The sequence below is a fragment of the Pangasianodon hypophthalmus genome, chromosome 25, assembly GCF_027358585.1.
Source record: "Pangasianodon hypophthalmus isolate fPanHyp1 chromosome 25, fPanHyp1.pri, whole genome shotgun sequence".
Lineage (NCBI taxonomy): Eukaryota > Metazoa > Chordata > Actinopteri > Siluriformes > Pangasiidae > Pangasianodon > Pangasianodon hypophthalmus.
Window position 1 is genome coordinate 8,115,456 of NC_069734.1, and position 14,849 is coordinate 8,130,304.

At 40.9% G+C, this 14,849-nt stretch overlaps 1 protein-coding gene across 7 annotated transcripts in view; it reads left to right on the forward strand.

The window, feature by feature from the left end:
• znf536 (zinc finger protein 536) overlaps nt 1–14,849 on the forward strand; it is a 175,371-nt gene that overhangs the window by 80,237 nt on the left and 80,285 nt on the right. For all 7 annotated transcript variants that reach the window (XM_034299641.2, XM_034299646.2, XM_034299647.2 and 4 more), the window contains one exon: nt 1,755–4,003. In XM_034299641.2, coding sequence (XP_034155532.1) covers nt 1,756–4,003 — 2,248 coding nt within the window. In that variant the 5' untranslated portion in view covers nt 1,755. The remainder of the gene's footprint in view (nt 1–1,754; nt 4,004–14,849) is intronic.

Below are 14,849 nucleotides of genomic sequence, written 5' to 3' on the forward strand. Positions count from 1 at the left end.
TTTTAATGATCTGCTACTGTTTGTGCATAAATGTGGATAACTTCATATAAAATATTGTGAAATATTGCACACTATAAAATTCATATGCTTGTAGAAAAAGTAGCATCCTGAAACATCGGCTCATGCAGAGGAGACAGGATGCTGAGTCATTAGCTCTCCTTTGGGGTAAACTGGGTCAATCTTCACCATTTAAAAGGTTTATTAATGACCAAGCTGTACAAGTTTCCTGCCCTATCACACTTTGTGTGTGTGTGTTTGAGAGAGAAAAGGACTGGAGTGAGGCATCAATGAAATGTGTTGTGTTTTTGACTAAAGGTGCTTCATTTCCATAGCTGGTAATTGTCCCTGCTTTTGACTTTTAAAAAGGAATGTCTCTCCTGCTAACACTTAGCAGTCAGCCTTGAAATGATTTTTTTTTTTTATAATTACAGTCATGTGTTATAGCACATGGCCACTGTTACTAAGCTGCATACTAATCAGCTTAATGAGATATTATACAATATTTTGTTGACCAAAGCAAATCTCGCTTTATTGTTTTTGAAGCTTGACCCTGTTTGTCACAGGGGAATGTTGCAAAACCATTATCCCTCCTTAAGACAGCGCACAGCATCCTAAATTTGCACAACCGTGCCAGATGACAACAGACTCTGCTTGTGTATTCATTTCATCCTGATGGTGCACTGAGCTGCTCTGTGGCCATTTTAAATGCCTGGGAAGCCTCTGATACATTGGGAACCCTTTCAATAATGCCAACTGTTGTTTTCTACTCATCGGAAGCCATACGAGAGTGAGAGTGGAGAGAGGGAAAAAAAACTGAAGGCGAGAGCAAAGTGATTCGCATCAAACGTAATGTGCCTCTTAATGAAAAATTACGCCAAGACAAGTGTCGCAGCAGTGAGATAAGGGTGTGTGTTTACTGGAGTAACCCCTTGGTTTTAAGTGCTATTGTTAATATCATAATTGTAGTATTGCGACGGCTTCATGACAATGGCACTGCTCTGTTTCATTAAGGCGTGTAATTGGAGGAATTCTGATAGGATGGGCCCAAGTAGTTTAATTATGCAGTGCCTTGCCATGTTTACTGGGTAATTATTGCCTCAAAAATTGTGTTACTGTTTGAGAAAAAAGTTCTGAGAGTTGCAGCTTTTCCCCCAAGTGTGAGTACATGTAGTACTTCATAAATCAGAAGGAGATAAGCTCACTTTTTTTCTTCACACTCGTCACTGTAGTGCAGTCATCGTTATTAACTATTCCCCCCCCCACACACAGACTGCATAAAGCACCAAAGAAATGTGTGAGAAGAATTTGTTTTCTAGCTTTCAAATTCATATTTCAATTGTACCTTATCACTAAAGTGTTTTCCACTCTTACACCTTCTTTAGTGATCGATGAAATGTGCTTGTCTTTGTGCCAAAACCTGTTTGGGATATTGTTTACTTGGGAAACATGACCCTTAGCACACCACAGGGGATACTATTCTTCAAATGAAGCACCTTTTTGTGGAATGAGCCTTCACAACTACATTCTTGCAAACAGTAGATATTACTTGTGAATTATGAAAATAGTGTGACAGTTTAGATATGAATCTTTAATTGATATTTATTTTTTGTATTGCTTTTCTTTCTCTTTTTTCATCCCTGACTCACATTTATAATTTTCTGTTGATTGCAAACAATAGATTTTGCCTGAAAACTATCCAAAGGCATGTACTGACTTAATGCCATCTCTGTCTTTTCTGTTCCTTGCAATTGCAGGATGGAAGACTCTAGTTTGTGCCTTGGTGTGTCCTCAGCGGTCCCAGATGCTGACACCCATATCACCAGTGCCATGCTTAATGGCCGCTACCCAATCAGTCAGAAGCTGCATCAGCTGACTGCCCAACTTGGCCACGCCTTTCCTGACCTTCCAAGTCGCCAACAAATCCCAGAGGAAAAAGCCGCCACCCCACTGGATGAAAAAACACATGCTGCACTGGCAAGTCAGCCAATTAGCAGCCAGATGGCTCTGCTAGCCAATCAACTCAACCGTAACATGGATGCAGGTGCCCTAGGTGGTCTCAATGGCCGTGTTGACCTGCAGCAATTCCTCAATGGGCAGAATTTGGGAATCATGTCTCAGATGAATGATATAGAAGATGATGCCCGCAAGAATCGCAAGTATCCATGCCCACTATGTGGAAAACGATTCCGCTTCAACAGCATCCTTTCCCTGCATATGCGCACCCACACTGGTGAGAAGCCCTTCAAGTGTCCCTACTGTGATCACCGAGCAGCCCAGAAGGGCAACCTCAAGATTCACCTCCGTACCCACAAGTTGGGTAGTCTGGGGAAGGGTCGTGGTCGTGTACGTGAAGAAAACCGACTTCTTCATGAGCTTGAAGAGCGTGCCATCCTTCGTGATAAGCAAATGAGAAACAGCTTGCTGCAGCCTTCACAATCGCTTCCACCCCACCTGGGTCTGCAGAACCAAAACCAGCAACAGCCTGGCTCTGCATGTGGCCTCTTAACACCTACAAGTCTGGGAGGCACATCGGATGGGCTTGCTCAACCCTCTGCCTCACCTAAGCCAGCAGGCACTAACCAACAAGATGAGCAGGCACTTAACCCAGCCATAGGCTTCCGTTGTACCTTTTGCAAAGGCAAGTTTAAAAAGCGTGAGGAGCTGGAGCGTCATATCCGCATCCTTCATAAACCCTACAAGTGCACTCTCTGTGAGTTTGCTGCTTCCCAGGAAGAAGACCTCATCAGCCATGTGGAGAAGGCACACATCACTGCTGAGTCATGCCAAGGGCAGGGTACAGGAGCTGGCAGTGGAGAAAAGCCTGCCAGTGAGTTTCGATGTGATGTCTGTGGCCAGATCTTCAGCCAGGCTTGGTTCCTGAAGGGTCATATGCGCAAGCACAAGGACTCCTTTGAGCACTGTTGTCAGATCTGTGGACGTCGCTTCAAGGAGCCTTGGTTTCTAAAAAATCATATGAAGGTGCACCTCAACAAGCTTGCCATTAAGAGTAAGCCTCCGATTGGAGGTGGAGCTGAGCAAGATGGGCCCTCTGTCAACAGTATAAGCAGCTTAGCACAAGAAGCCCATGCCAACCTGTACTCGCGTTACATCTCCTGTCTTCAAGGTGGTTTCCTCAGTCCTGAAAAGCAGAGCCTGGCTGAACAACAACACCAAATGTTGGCCAAGGCTGGCATAGCTATGAAAGAGAAAGAAATGCTGGGAAAGCTGCTGGGACCAATGGCCGGCATGAGTCATGGTCTGGGGGAGAATGAGAAGCGCTCACTGTTAGGTTGCTTGAACCTGGTGCCTCCTCTAAAGTCAAGTTGTATGGAGCGCTTACAGGCAGCAGCAAAGGTGGCAGAAATGGATCCGCTTAATAGTTATCAGGCTTGGCAGATCATGGCACGCAGCATGGCTATGGAGCGTTCTTTCATGCCAAAAGATCAGCACCATGGAGCCCATGTGCAAGAGGAAGAAATGGCTAGTGCTGCTGGGATAGTGTCCTTTGGGAAAGACAAGCATGAGCACTCTACTCTTGATTCCAGTGATGGCCCCAAGCAGAAGAACCACCCTGATACTCTCCATGGGGTAAGGACTGGTGGAAGCATAATGTCCATGAAAGAAGAAGCTGGGAGCTTTGATGGTCACCGTGAGTTCCTGCCTCACCATGGTGGTCTGGGCCTTGGCCAGGGGCTTGAGTACAGCTTGGCCAGCATGAAAGAGAAGCCCACTGAGTGCCCTGACTGTGGTAGAGTATTTAGAACCTACCACCAGATGGTGGTCCACTCTCGGGTGCATAGCAAGGACCGGCGCCCTGAAGAGGGTCTGCAGCATGGCCTAGATGAGAGGCGTGGCTCCGCCAGTGACCCTGAATCCCAGTCCATCAGCCGGTCCACCACCCCAGGCTCATCCAATGTGACAGAGGAGAGTGGGGCCGGAGGAGGCCACTCCCAGACAGGAAGTGTGCAGGATGACAGCCCTCATCCTTCTTCTCCTTCCTCAGGTAAGACCATTTTATTTAATAGATAACAAGCTAAGATAAAATGCAAGTAGTTATCATTCCAGCCCATTTTGCACTGCTAGAACATGTTCTCGGAGTTAATTTTGCATGTTGTTTTCATTTCTCCTGTGAGAAACCAAAAGGAATCAAAGTCACCTTTTATTATTATTCTTACTATTTTTTTTGTTGTGAAACCCATGTGTTTGTGTTAGGGTAAGGTGATCAAATGATACCGTTTAAATATTTTTGCTCAAATAAAAATTACACTACAAACCTTAGCTCCACATTTCACTCATGACCTGGAGACTAAATGTGTCTCTTCAAGTACCCATCAATCACTGATTTTACTTTAGACTAGCTGCTTAGCTAAAGACGCAAATTGACATGACACATGACATGCATTTCTCAGATATCACTGTAAAAACTCATGAAAGTGCTTTGAGGACATGACCAATTACTAGTGATTAAATCATTTCCATGTTAGAGAAAGAGACAGTGGATCTACCACAGCTGAGCGACACAAAGCTTTTTTGAGATAAAGTGTGTGTTTAGTGGGATTAAGAGAAGCTGCAGCTAATGATTACAGAAGTTTTAAAGGTAACTTTCTCATTCCTTGCGGTATAACACTGCAGCTAAGCAGCCTGTATGATAATTAGGTCATGACTATGTGATAATCAGTTGGTTTAAGCTAAACAAGACACTAATTAAAGATACACATATAAAACAGGTCAAAAAATGTGAACTTCATTTGCATGGTAAAATGTGCTTTTAAGTTGTGGAGAAAAAAAGCAGGCTGTATCTTAGCTTAAGGCTCTAAGCAACTTAATTTCGACAGTACAGGAGAAATTGTTTATTTATTCCCTTATCACCCTCATGTAGTGAGATGGGTTTGAACATGCAATGGGCTATGCTTATTTTAATCTAAGTAATAATAACAGACAACCCCAACCCCAGTTAGGAATTAATGAAAATGAGAGGAAGATAAAGCCTATTTTTTATAGAGATGGTTTAACCTAAACACATTTCACCAGAGAGGGGGTGATATGAAAGTAATTATGCTATGAATTTTAATGCAGAAAGTTTGATGTCTTTTGCATCTCTTTTACAAGTACTTTAAAACAGTGATGTTTAACTCATGCCATTTTATAAACTCTTGTGAAATCTTTCTTTATTGTCAAACTGTCAGGATGAGCTACATTATCTGGTTGTAAGCAGAAACTATATACTTATACTAATTTATTCTGCATCAGGTTTTATGTTTTCCTGTAGTAAAACTTAGTGATATATTCAATAATTCAACTGTCATAAAAACCCTCTTAGAACATTTCTAAAAGCATGATTGATTAATTTAGAGTTCATATGAGTAATGGTTGTTTTATGACAAGCTCTATTTCATTAAAGTATAAACAGTTCTCAAGCTTTTTCCTTTTTTTTTCTGTCTTTCTCTCTTTGTCCTTGCTAGTGTTAAAGTGTGATCACCGTTTGAAATCCCCATGTTGGTACCCAGCTTAGGTGCTGAGGGCGTGATGCCAGTAACCCCCCCATTCCCCACACTGACACAGCTGTGTCTTAAGATTGACCTTGAGGTCTCTCTGTAGTTGTGACAGACCAGTCTAGCTGATACATTCTCAGATGTATAGATTCAAACATGCATTTCCATGGTGCACAAACATAATGCTGCTTCTGGCTGTAAAAAAAAAGCATACACTTTTTCTAACCCACAACAAAGTTACAGGTGAGAAATGCAAGGGAGGAAATGAAGCAGCATTAGATTCACTGGCCGAGTTTAAATAAAACGGTAATATTAGTTTTATTAGTTGCATAAACCAAAAAAAAAACTGTATTTTTTTGAATTGTAAAAAAAACTTTATTTAATAGATAGAAGAGTGTTTCCATTTATTTGGAAACAGGGAATATACTGTATTTTTACTGTATGCACTTGCTTGCACACATATGTGTTTGCACATTAGGCAACAGGATGTGGCATGCTATACCTCTGTTTTACTTTTAATATCTCACTTGTTGCTCTCACCCTTTGAGAACAGACTTCCTCTCTCAACTGTAGGTTTTTATAATTTTTTTTAATTCTCTTTAACACACAGCAGCTTTATCTGCCAGCCTCCCTTCGACAAGCTCTGCCAACCTCTAAACCACCTACCCACTGCAATTTTGAGTTAAACTTGAATTACAGTAATCAACAATAACATCTCAACTGTGAAAGAAGGTCGACACAATCGCTTTTGTCTTTAACACTACACTTGTTTAGAGATAGAGAGAGAGAGAGAGTTGCCTCAGAAACGTCCTTTAAGGACCTTTCTCCTCTCCCTCTCAATAATCAACCCTAAATGTATGCTTCTCATTCAATGGAATCTCTAGCCCTTTTTACGTCTGCTCTATCTTTTCCTTTATTACATTTTTTTTTCTCCCATCTCCTCTTTTATTTCTTATTACTATTACAAGATTGGTTTGACTGAGGAAGGAATCCATTGTTATTTCAGATTCTTCACTCGGAATTGGGCTCTATAAACAAGGGGGGCTCCACTTTTGATAGTGTTTCTGAATTCATTATGAAAGGCCTTTGAGCGACAGCATGAGAGACAGAAAGAGCGAGGGAAAGATTGCCTTAAACAGCAGTTTGTTCTGAATGCTGCAACAGGCACTATTGAAACCTGAAGTAATGCTATGTAAGGCAGGGGCATAAAAGCAGGATCTCCAAACACATTCATTCCATTTGAATGCACACAAAGGTTGGACAAAAAGGGAGAGGTCAGTGTTGTTATCAGAAGGCTCGTGGGGTTGAGGGTCAGCTATACCTTCGTCTTTGATGACAAGCTGACATCCATGTCTACATTTTAAAGTTTTATCGAAACTTGATCATGCACAGCGATCTAAATGAAAAAGATAATAACTGTGACAGAGGTAATTAACTATTACCTGTATATTTAATTCTGTGTCCCTTTTTTCCCTCTCCTTACCTTTTTATAATAGCCATGAACATCCCCTCACCATTTTTTCCTCTTGATGAGAATCCTCCATGTCTAAATATTTTCAAGAGGAAGAGCGTTTGAACATGACAAGGATTACACACATATTCTTAAGTCCTCAGTACTGTCCAAAATGTCGGTGAAATCGGAATTGGATTTGCCAACGGATGCCTCAGGTTATAAAGCATGGATATTCATCTAATTACACAGATACAATGGGGGTAATTACACATGCAGAATTACTGTTACAATGTAATTGCTGTGTAATTAAAGTCAAAATAAACCCAAAATGTGCTGGCATTACTTTATTCAGACTTTTACAGCAAATGTTTCTAACATTTCTTTTTTTTTTGTGCTAGTATGCAGAGAGTTTCACATTTCCGGATTATTTCTAGAATATTTACACCCCCACTGATTTACTGTTAATGATGTTATAAGTATAAATAAAGACAGGTTCACGCACATACCCATACACCCACACACCCTCACACCCACACACACTGTTATAAAAGTGTTATTATGTTTTACTGTTAAACAAAGTATTATGCAATTATCACATTATACAGTATTACTATATACTATACTATATTTTGATTATAAAGGTTTCTAAGGGGAAATAAATTTATTATCATCCATTGACAGTCATTTGACACTTTTTCCTATCACGTACTATATATATTTCATGTTTTTACTGAATTTTTAAAAACTTTTTTGCTTTTTTTTTTTTTTTTTTTTAACTGAACATTTGTCTCTCAATCACACATTTTCTTTACCTGCTTAAATCTGTCTCATGGATGATGCTTTTTTCCTTTCTTTCTTTCATTCTTTTTTTTTCTTTTTTTTTGGTGGTGTGTCACAAAAAAAGTGAAAAGATGTCATAATGTGTGAGGCGAGTTCATTATGCTGCCGTATTTCAGTACAGTAGGTCAGGGCTCTGGTGTCCTTAAATGATAAAAGCCCCATTCAGCGCATTAATTGTCTGAATGCTTGCCTGATTGACACGCCTTGGATAAATGTAGGCTTAGTATTTTTGTGCATGCTTGAACAATATAAAAGGCCAATTTATTTCCCCCTCAGTAGCTCATTTGGTTTCTATCTCTCTCATGCCCACTTTCCACTCTATATTTCTTTCTTATCCTTCTTTCTCTCTTTTAGACTCAATTTGTAAATATTACCCATAGTAAGAATTAGCATTTTTTTTTTTCAATATATTTAAATTTCCAGTTGTATTCCAAAGTGTATATGAAAGCGAGGCTGAGTGTGTTGTCTCTCTGTACTGCCCGTACTCCTTTGAGGCTGTCACCGGGCAGTCCTTATGAAACATTTATCAGTCTGTTTTATGTCTTAATGATCCTGTTAGGATTCCCTGCTTGGTTATGGAGACAACACAGAGCAATGTAGTGGAGAGAGAGAGAGAGAGAGAGAGAGAGAGAAGAGAACAGGTTGGAGAAAGTAAACTGCATGCAGTATACCAACCAGATTTTAATTCCATGTCTTTGCCAAAACATTGCTTACCTTTCTCCCGTACAAGCCTCCTTGGCAAGGACGGGCTTTTTTTCATCACTCTCTCCATTTCTGTTTTATGTTTTTATAATTAAAACATAATATTTATCTTTCCGTAACAGAAGGATGCTGTGCTGGGGTAGGCAGCCTGTTTGAATATTAATATTTTAAATGCACCAGTATGACATCTCTTCAGCAGGCTTGGAAGGTGTCATTGCTTTAATTGGGAAATTGTGATCTTGTGCTGTGTTAACCCTGTGTGTTACATGGAGCTGTGCTTGGCTCAGTGAAAGAGTTTATCCGAATCTTTTGGTCACTCAGTCCACTGTAGCACCAAAGCCTTGTTGTTGACACTGAGTTTCCTTTCACGAAAGTTGAAACTATTTGCCGGCAGGATGGCACGCTGTTTTTTGTGCCTGTGATGGGAATGTTGACTGGAGAGCGGGAGGGTGACAGCTGTCTGACTCCATCAGAGCTGAATTCCTCTGGAATGAGTCTCTCTCTCTCTCTCTCTCTCTCTCTTTCTCTCTCTCTCTCTCTCTCTCTCTCTCTCCTGTCGTTTTCCTTTCTCTCAAAAAACTAACGCATACAAATGGTGGATCTGGGTAGGAGGGTGCTTTGTTTGAACAAGTTAACTTGGGCATGATTGGGGTGCCTTTCGTGTGAAAGAGCAAGTGAATACATTGACCTTTGTCTCATTAAAAATGGAGGACCAGGCATATGATACCATGACAGAAGAATCCTCCTTTAGCCTTTTCCCCCTTCTCTTCACCCCCTCCCCTGGCTAAGTTTTTCCAAGTCTCTTCTTCTCTCTCACTTTCGCGCTGTCTTTTTTGCTCATTAAAAAAAATAAGAAGAACATTACAAGGATTTGTATTTAGAGAAAGATACACTTGTCACAGATTGCCATTTCTCCCACAGCCATGCTGTGTTGGATAGGACAGGACAGGGTTTTGGGGTGGGGGGTGGAGGGCATTTATCATGCACTGATGAGTATCTCTCCTTTTCCACCCTCTCATTCCCTCTCTCTCTTTCTCTCTCTCCTAACACCATTGACAGGCCACATAAAAAAGCCTTTTGTGTCAACATCACAACACTGACATGAGGCAGATAATGACATGAAAAAGTTTGCCTCTTCTTTTTATTTCAGATTTTTAGTGATATTTATTTTTTAATCAAAGGCAAAATAAGAGAGACAGAGAGGGCTAAAATGGTCAGAACGGGGGAAAAAAAGAGTCCTCGGATTAAGATCTTCATTTTTTGCGGCCGTGCATTCCAATTGTTCTTAAAATATTTGGCAATGTCAATTAGTAAGAGAGCAGAGCTAGCTGATGAACACAATTTTCCACTAGACTGAGCACCCTATTGTTGTGGAGCGAGGAGCAGATTTCTGAGGTCATTATCATTCCCCGTTAGCCTGGCCCAGCTGCTCCTCTCGACTCTAGCCAAACTCGACACCACGGCTCAGGGTAGCAGGCAGCAACAGGGGGCCTGGAGAGAGAGAGGGAGAGAGAGAGGGAGGAAAGGAGGGAGGGAGGACTGGCAGCAGGGAGAGAGCGAGCGAGAGAGCAGAACTGTGCATGATAGAGTGAGATGGAAATTCAGGGATGGTTGGAGAGGGCATGATGGGTGATGATGAGTGAACGAGGGTCAGATCTCACAAACCGTGACCTAGGTGCTGCTTTGAAATGTGAGCGAAATGGCTGGTTAAGAAAGGGGGGAGAGAGAGAGAAGGGAAGGAGCATGGGGAGACAGAAGGAGACGAGCGCTGTGAAACAGAGTGCTGGGAGAGAATTAAAAAATCATTCATACGGTTCTTGGAGCCGAACGTTTAGATTATGAAGGTGAAAACTTTGGATGGTAATGTGACTGGGGGAAATAAAGAGCTAGGATGCCATAGCGCTCTGCTTGGGCAAATCTTTCCCCCTGCAGATCCCTCCTCTGGCAGACGGGGGTAAGACAGGGCAAACTCAGCACAGACACAAAGAGATAGATGAACACATGGTGGACGGGTGAAAACATATTCAGTTTTAATCACAAAACATGATACATGCTGAAGCAAGGACGCTGAGTGACAGTTGATCAGAGGGTGAAGCTTGTGTCTAGGGCAGCAAAGAAATAGACGTACAGGCATAATTATTTGAGAACGTAGAAAGCAATACTAATCTGCTTTTACGTTTGCTTTTTAAGCCATTATATTAGTCTCCCTATCATTGTTAATGTATGAGGTGTAGCAGTGAAAACGATAAGGAAATGGGTTTTCTACTCTCTGCTCACCTTCTCGGGCCTGCTGTGGCTGTTACAAGTGTTATCATGTGCAAGGATGTCATTTCACGACTGACCCATGAGAAAGAAGGCGCAGGTTCTAGGTGCTATGGGAGGGCGTGCAACCCAACACCACTAACTCTATCTGTTTAGTATTCCAAATATCTGTATCTGCATTTAGATTTAAACATGATGTGGCCATGGTCTAAATATTTTCATTAAAAAACCCCCGGAGGTAGAAATGGCATCACTGTCTGCCTGGTCTGTGTATTCTGGCTCTGACAGTTCCTCATCCTCAGCTACATCACTCAAGTTCATAACTGGTCTCAAGTAGAGGTGTGTGTCTTGAGGTGTCTCAATTGTTTTTTTTGTTTTTTTTTGCTCACAATATTTTCATCTTTCACCCAGACCAGGCAGTTACTAAGGATAAATGAATGAATGGTTTACATTCTCATTAATGAACGTCCCATAAGCTTCATATCTGCTTTGCTTGTGTTCACATGAAAGTGAAAATCTCCTGCTTGTGCAAATTTTTGGGGGATTCCAGTCCTGATACACACCTCTAGTCCTGTGAACCTCTTTGGCAAGCTTTCTAAAACAAACAAGCAAAAAAAAAAAAAAAAAAAACATATAGTGTGCTTCCTATTCATGTCTTCGTTTGTATCCCTTTAGAACACATTGTCTTTTCATTCTAAATAATGTATTCATATTTGGTTGCATCACTGCTGTGAATGTGTGGAAGAAAATGAATGTTACAGAAAGACATGCTCCCCATTACGTAACCTTTAGCTCCCTGTCTTCTATCTCCTTCACCCTCCTTGATCTTTACCAGTCAGTTAGGAAGTTGCTTTACTTGTTATGTGTACTTTTGGCATTTATCATTTCCAAGGCAGACATTTTGGTTTGTGTAACGCTCCAATAAGGATCTCTTGCCCTTTTCAGCAACTCAGGCATACAGCGGCGTTGTTTATTGTTGCTGACAGTGATAGGAAGTGGCCATGTGAACATTACTACCTCCTGCGCTTTTGAGTGGCTGGTTTTTGATTAATAAGAGGTGAATTATTTGATCTGGAGTGTAGGACACTGCAGTGTCTCTGGGCTTCTCCTCCTCCTCTCGCACAGGGGAGGGCTGATAAGCTGCCCCAATGGAAAGCCATGAAGCTCATCAGCAGATGAGTTATTTACTCCCTATGCACAAGGCCACTTAAACCCAACAGGCAGTTTTTTCCTACCTTTAAACTAAGTTTTTGAGATTTCCTTCTATGGCTCTATTGCCATGTGAAATGCCATGTTTTACCAGCTGCTGTCTCTTTTCTACATTGATTAAAACAACAAAAAAAGTGAGATGCACTGTTTTATTCACACTCTACAAAACATCATCATACTTGCATCATTGTATCCAAAAGGAAGCTATATTTTTTGATGATGAAAGAATCTTTTGACTCAAAGAAAAAAAAATCAGAGAAGAAAAAAAGCCCCCTCACTTTTGTGCTCGCCAGCTGTACGTTTTAATGTGCTCCCAGAAGCATTTTCTCTCCTCCCCATTCTCTCCCTGTTCCTCTTCCCACTCACACCTTTCCCTGTTCGCCGGCTATACGTCTCACCCTCCCCTCACCTACCTGTAGAAAGTTTGCGTTGCATCAAAGCTATGCTCTCAGCTCGCAGCTGCCAAGCTCCTCGTCCCCTGTTAGCAGGCATCCAGCTGTCAGGCTCAGATAGGAGGAAGAGAGGGAGGAAATCTCTCACCAGCCATATGGTACCGAGTTCTGCCGGAGCATCACCGCTCCGTGGGCAAATGGCAAACTCATATATCTCATCAACACTGTTAATATCCAGCTCAGAGATGGAGAATATTAGCCTTTTCACCCTCCTCCATCCGAAGCTGGGATGTGGAAGACTGGGAGCCCAGCTGGATTCAGATCACATGCTATTTTGCCATGTTCTCAAGCTGCTTAAAATGGGCGAGTGTGTTTCAGTTTGGGGTAAGGAGCTGCTCTGTGATTTCCAGGATCCTCTGTGATTCCGTGGATACTTGCCATGTAGTGCTAGGTACCACGTCCGTTTCCTAACCACAGCTGAATGTAAATCCCAGAACAGGTTGCAATGCTTAAAATATGGCGAGAAAAGCAGACACATTGAAGATTTGATATACCCAGCCCTTGAGAGTGAGGCTTCCATGTTTCATCTATTAACAGGATGCTATTTTTCCCGAGCTAATCCTACCAGGCCTGTACTATCAGCCTCTACTGCCTGACTGTAAGTGCTGCCTTATGGCATCGCAAGCCTCGGTGAAGCAGTGGTATTATGGGTACATTACCACGTAATGCTGAAAACACTGTCAAACCCAGCGTGCGTGAATCCTCCTTTTTTTCCATACACCATCAGTGAGCATAGCCCTGAGCAGGAGGTATACTGGGTAATTGGTGAGAGAGAGAAAAAAATGAGTGTATACCTCGCTATTCTATGTAAAAATGACTCGGAAAGAGATAAATTCTGAACCCACAAATCTTTTTTTTCTCAACCCAACCTGAAGCAGTAGCCATTAGAAGTAGGAGCTTGGGAGATTAATATGGCGGTTGCAGTGTTTTGGAGGGACGGTAGCGTTAATGGCCCCACTGGGTTTTTAATGAGTGTTGTGCCCCAAACAAAATGAGCTAATTAGTGTTATCATCCATATATCAGGCCATACACATACACACTGATCCTTACTCTCTCTTCCTCTCTCACACAGAGACAGAAATCCTCAGCATCGCTGCCTCTCCGTCTGCACCCAGGCTTTAGATCCTCGGGGTGATTTGCAGAGAGAGAGAGAGAGAGAGAGAGAGAGAGAGAGGTCGCTCACCTGATATTTTTCACTCGTTTTGTTGATCAAATCAAAGATGACTGATGGTGAAATTGAGTCATTAATTGAAGAGATGGGAGATCATTTGAATATGTTCTACTTAATTTGAATTGTAGCTGATAGCAATGCAGATCTATCCATGAATAAATGCGAAGTTAAAATGTGAAGTTTTGACTCTGCTCATGCTGGTAGGGAAAGTTAACAGTAATGTGATGACATACTGACCAGTTGAGTAGTTTTTACTCCCTTATTTTAACATATTATTTCACAACACTACAAAAAGTGAGAAAACAACAAAAACTGTATAATGAATGCATGAATGAATAAGTAAGCAAGTAAGTAAATAAATAAATAAATAAACTAATTAATTAATTAATTAATTAATTTTACTATAACGTACAACAACAACAATAATAATAATTATTATTATTATTTACATGATATAAACACATATTTGTATATATTATTTGTGAACAAACAAATAAATATATACATAAATAAATAAAATTTACTATACTGTATTATTATAAAACAAAAACAACAACAATATTATTATTATTATTATTATTATTATTATTATTATTATTATTACTTATATGGTGTCTTTTCCTGTCCTGTAAACTGCCTTGTTTGAAACAGAAAGTATTAAATGATTACATGTACGTATCCAGTAAAACAGAATGAAACAGAAGTAACTAGTCTTGTGCCATTTTGGGGTTTATAGTGGAAACAAGGCTCTTGTAATCTCAGCATTCTGACACTCAGCCTTGTTACCTGCATGTAAGCTCATGTTTGTCACGCTATTGCTTCATGCTGGGGCTCGCTTGTTGACCTCCTCTTTATTTCTCTGGCACTAAGCCTATTATAAAATCAATAAACAATTGTGTTTTTTTCTCCTTTAAATCTTTTTTCTCCTCTGTACATCCTCTGTGATTTGAAAGAAGAATAAGATCTCTCTCTCTCTCTCTCTTTCTCTCTCTCTCTCTCTCTCTCAGGTAGGAGTTCTGAGACCTGTCTGCGATCGCAGACTTAATTTAAATAAGAAGTCTCTGCCTTGTTATGTCCTGTGTCAGCCATAATGCACATTCACAGAGTTTAGTAGAGACCTGAGGCCAAGCCTGAGATCTGGTGCTTTAATAATCATATTAAATAATGATGCATCACTTACGACACCCTAGAAAACTAATTCTTTAAAGAGTGAATTTTTTTACCCAGCTCTGTATACTATAATATAGTTTAAAGCCTAGTTTAGTTG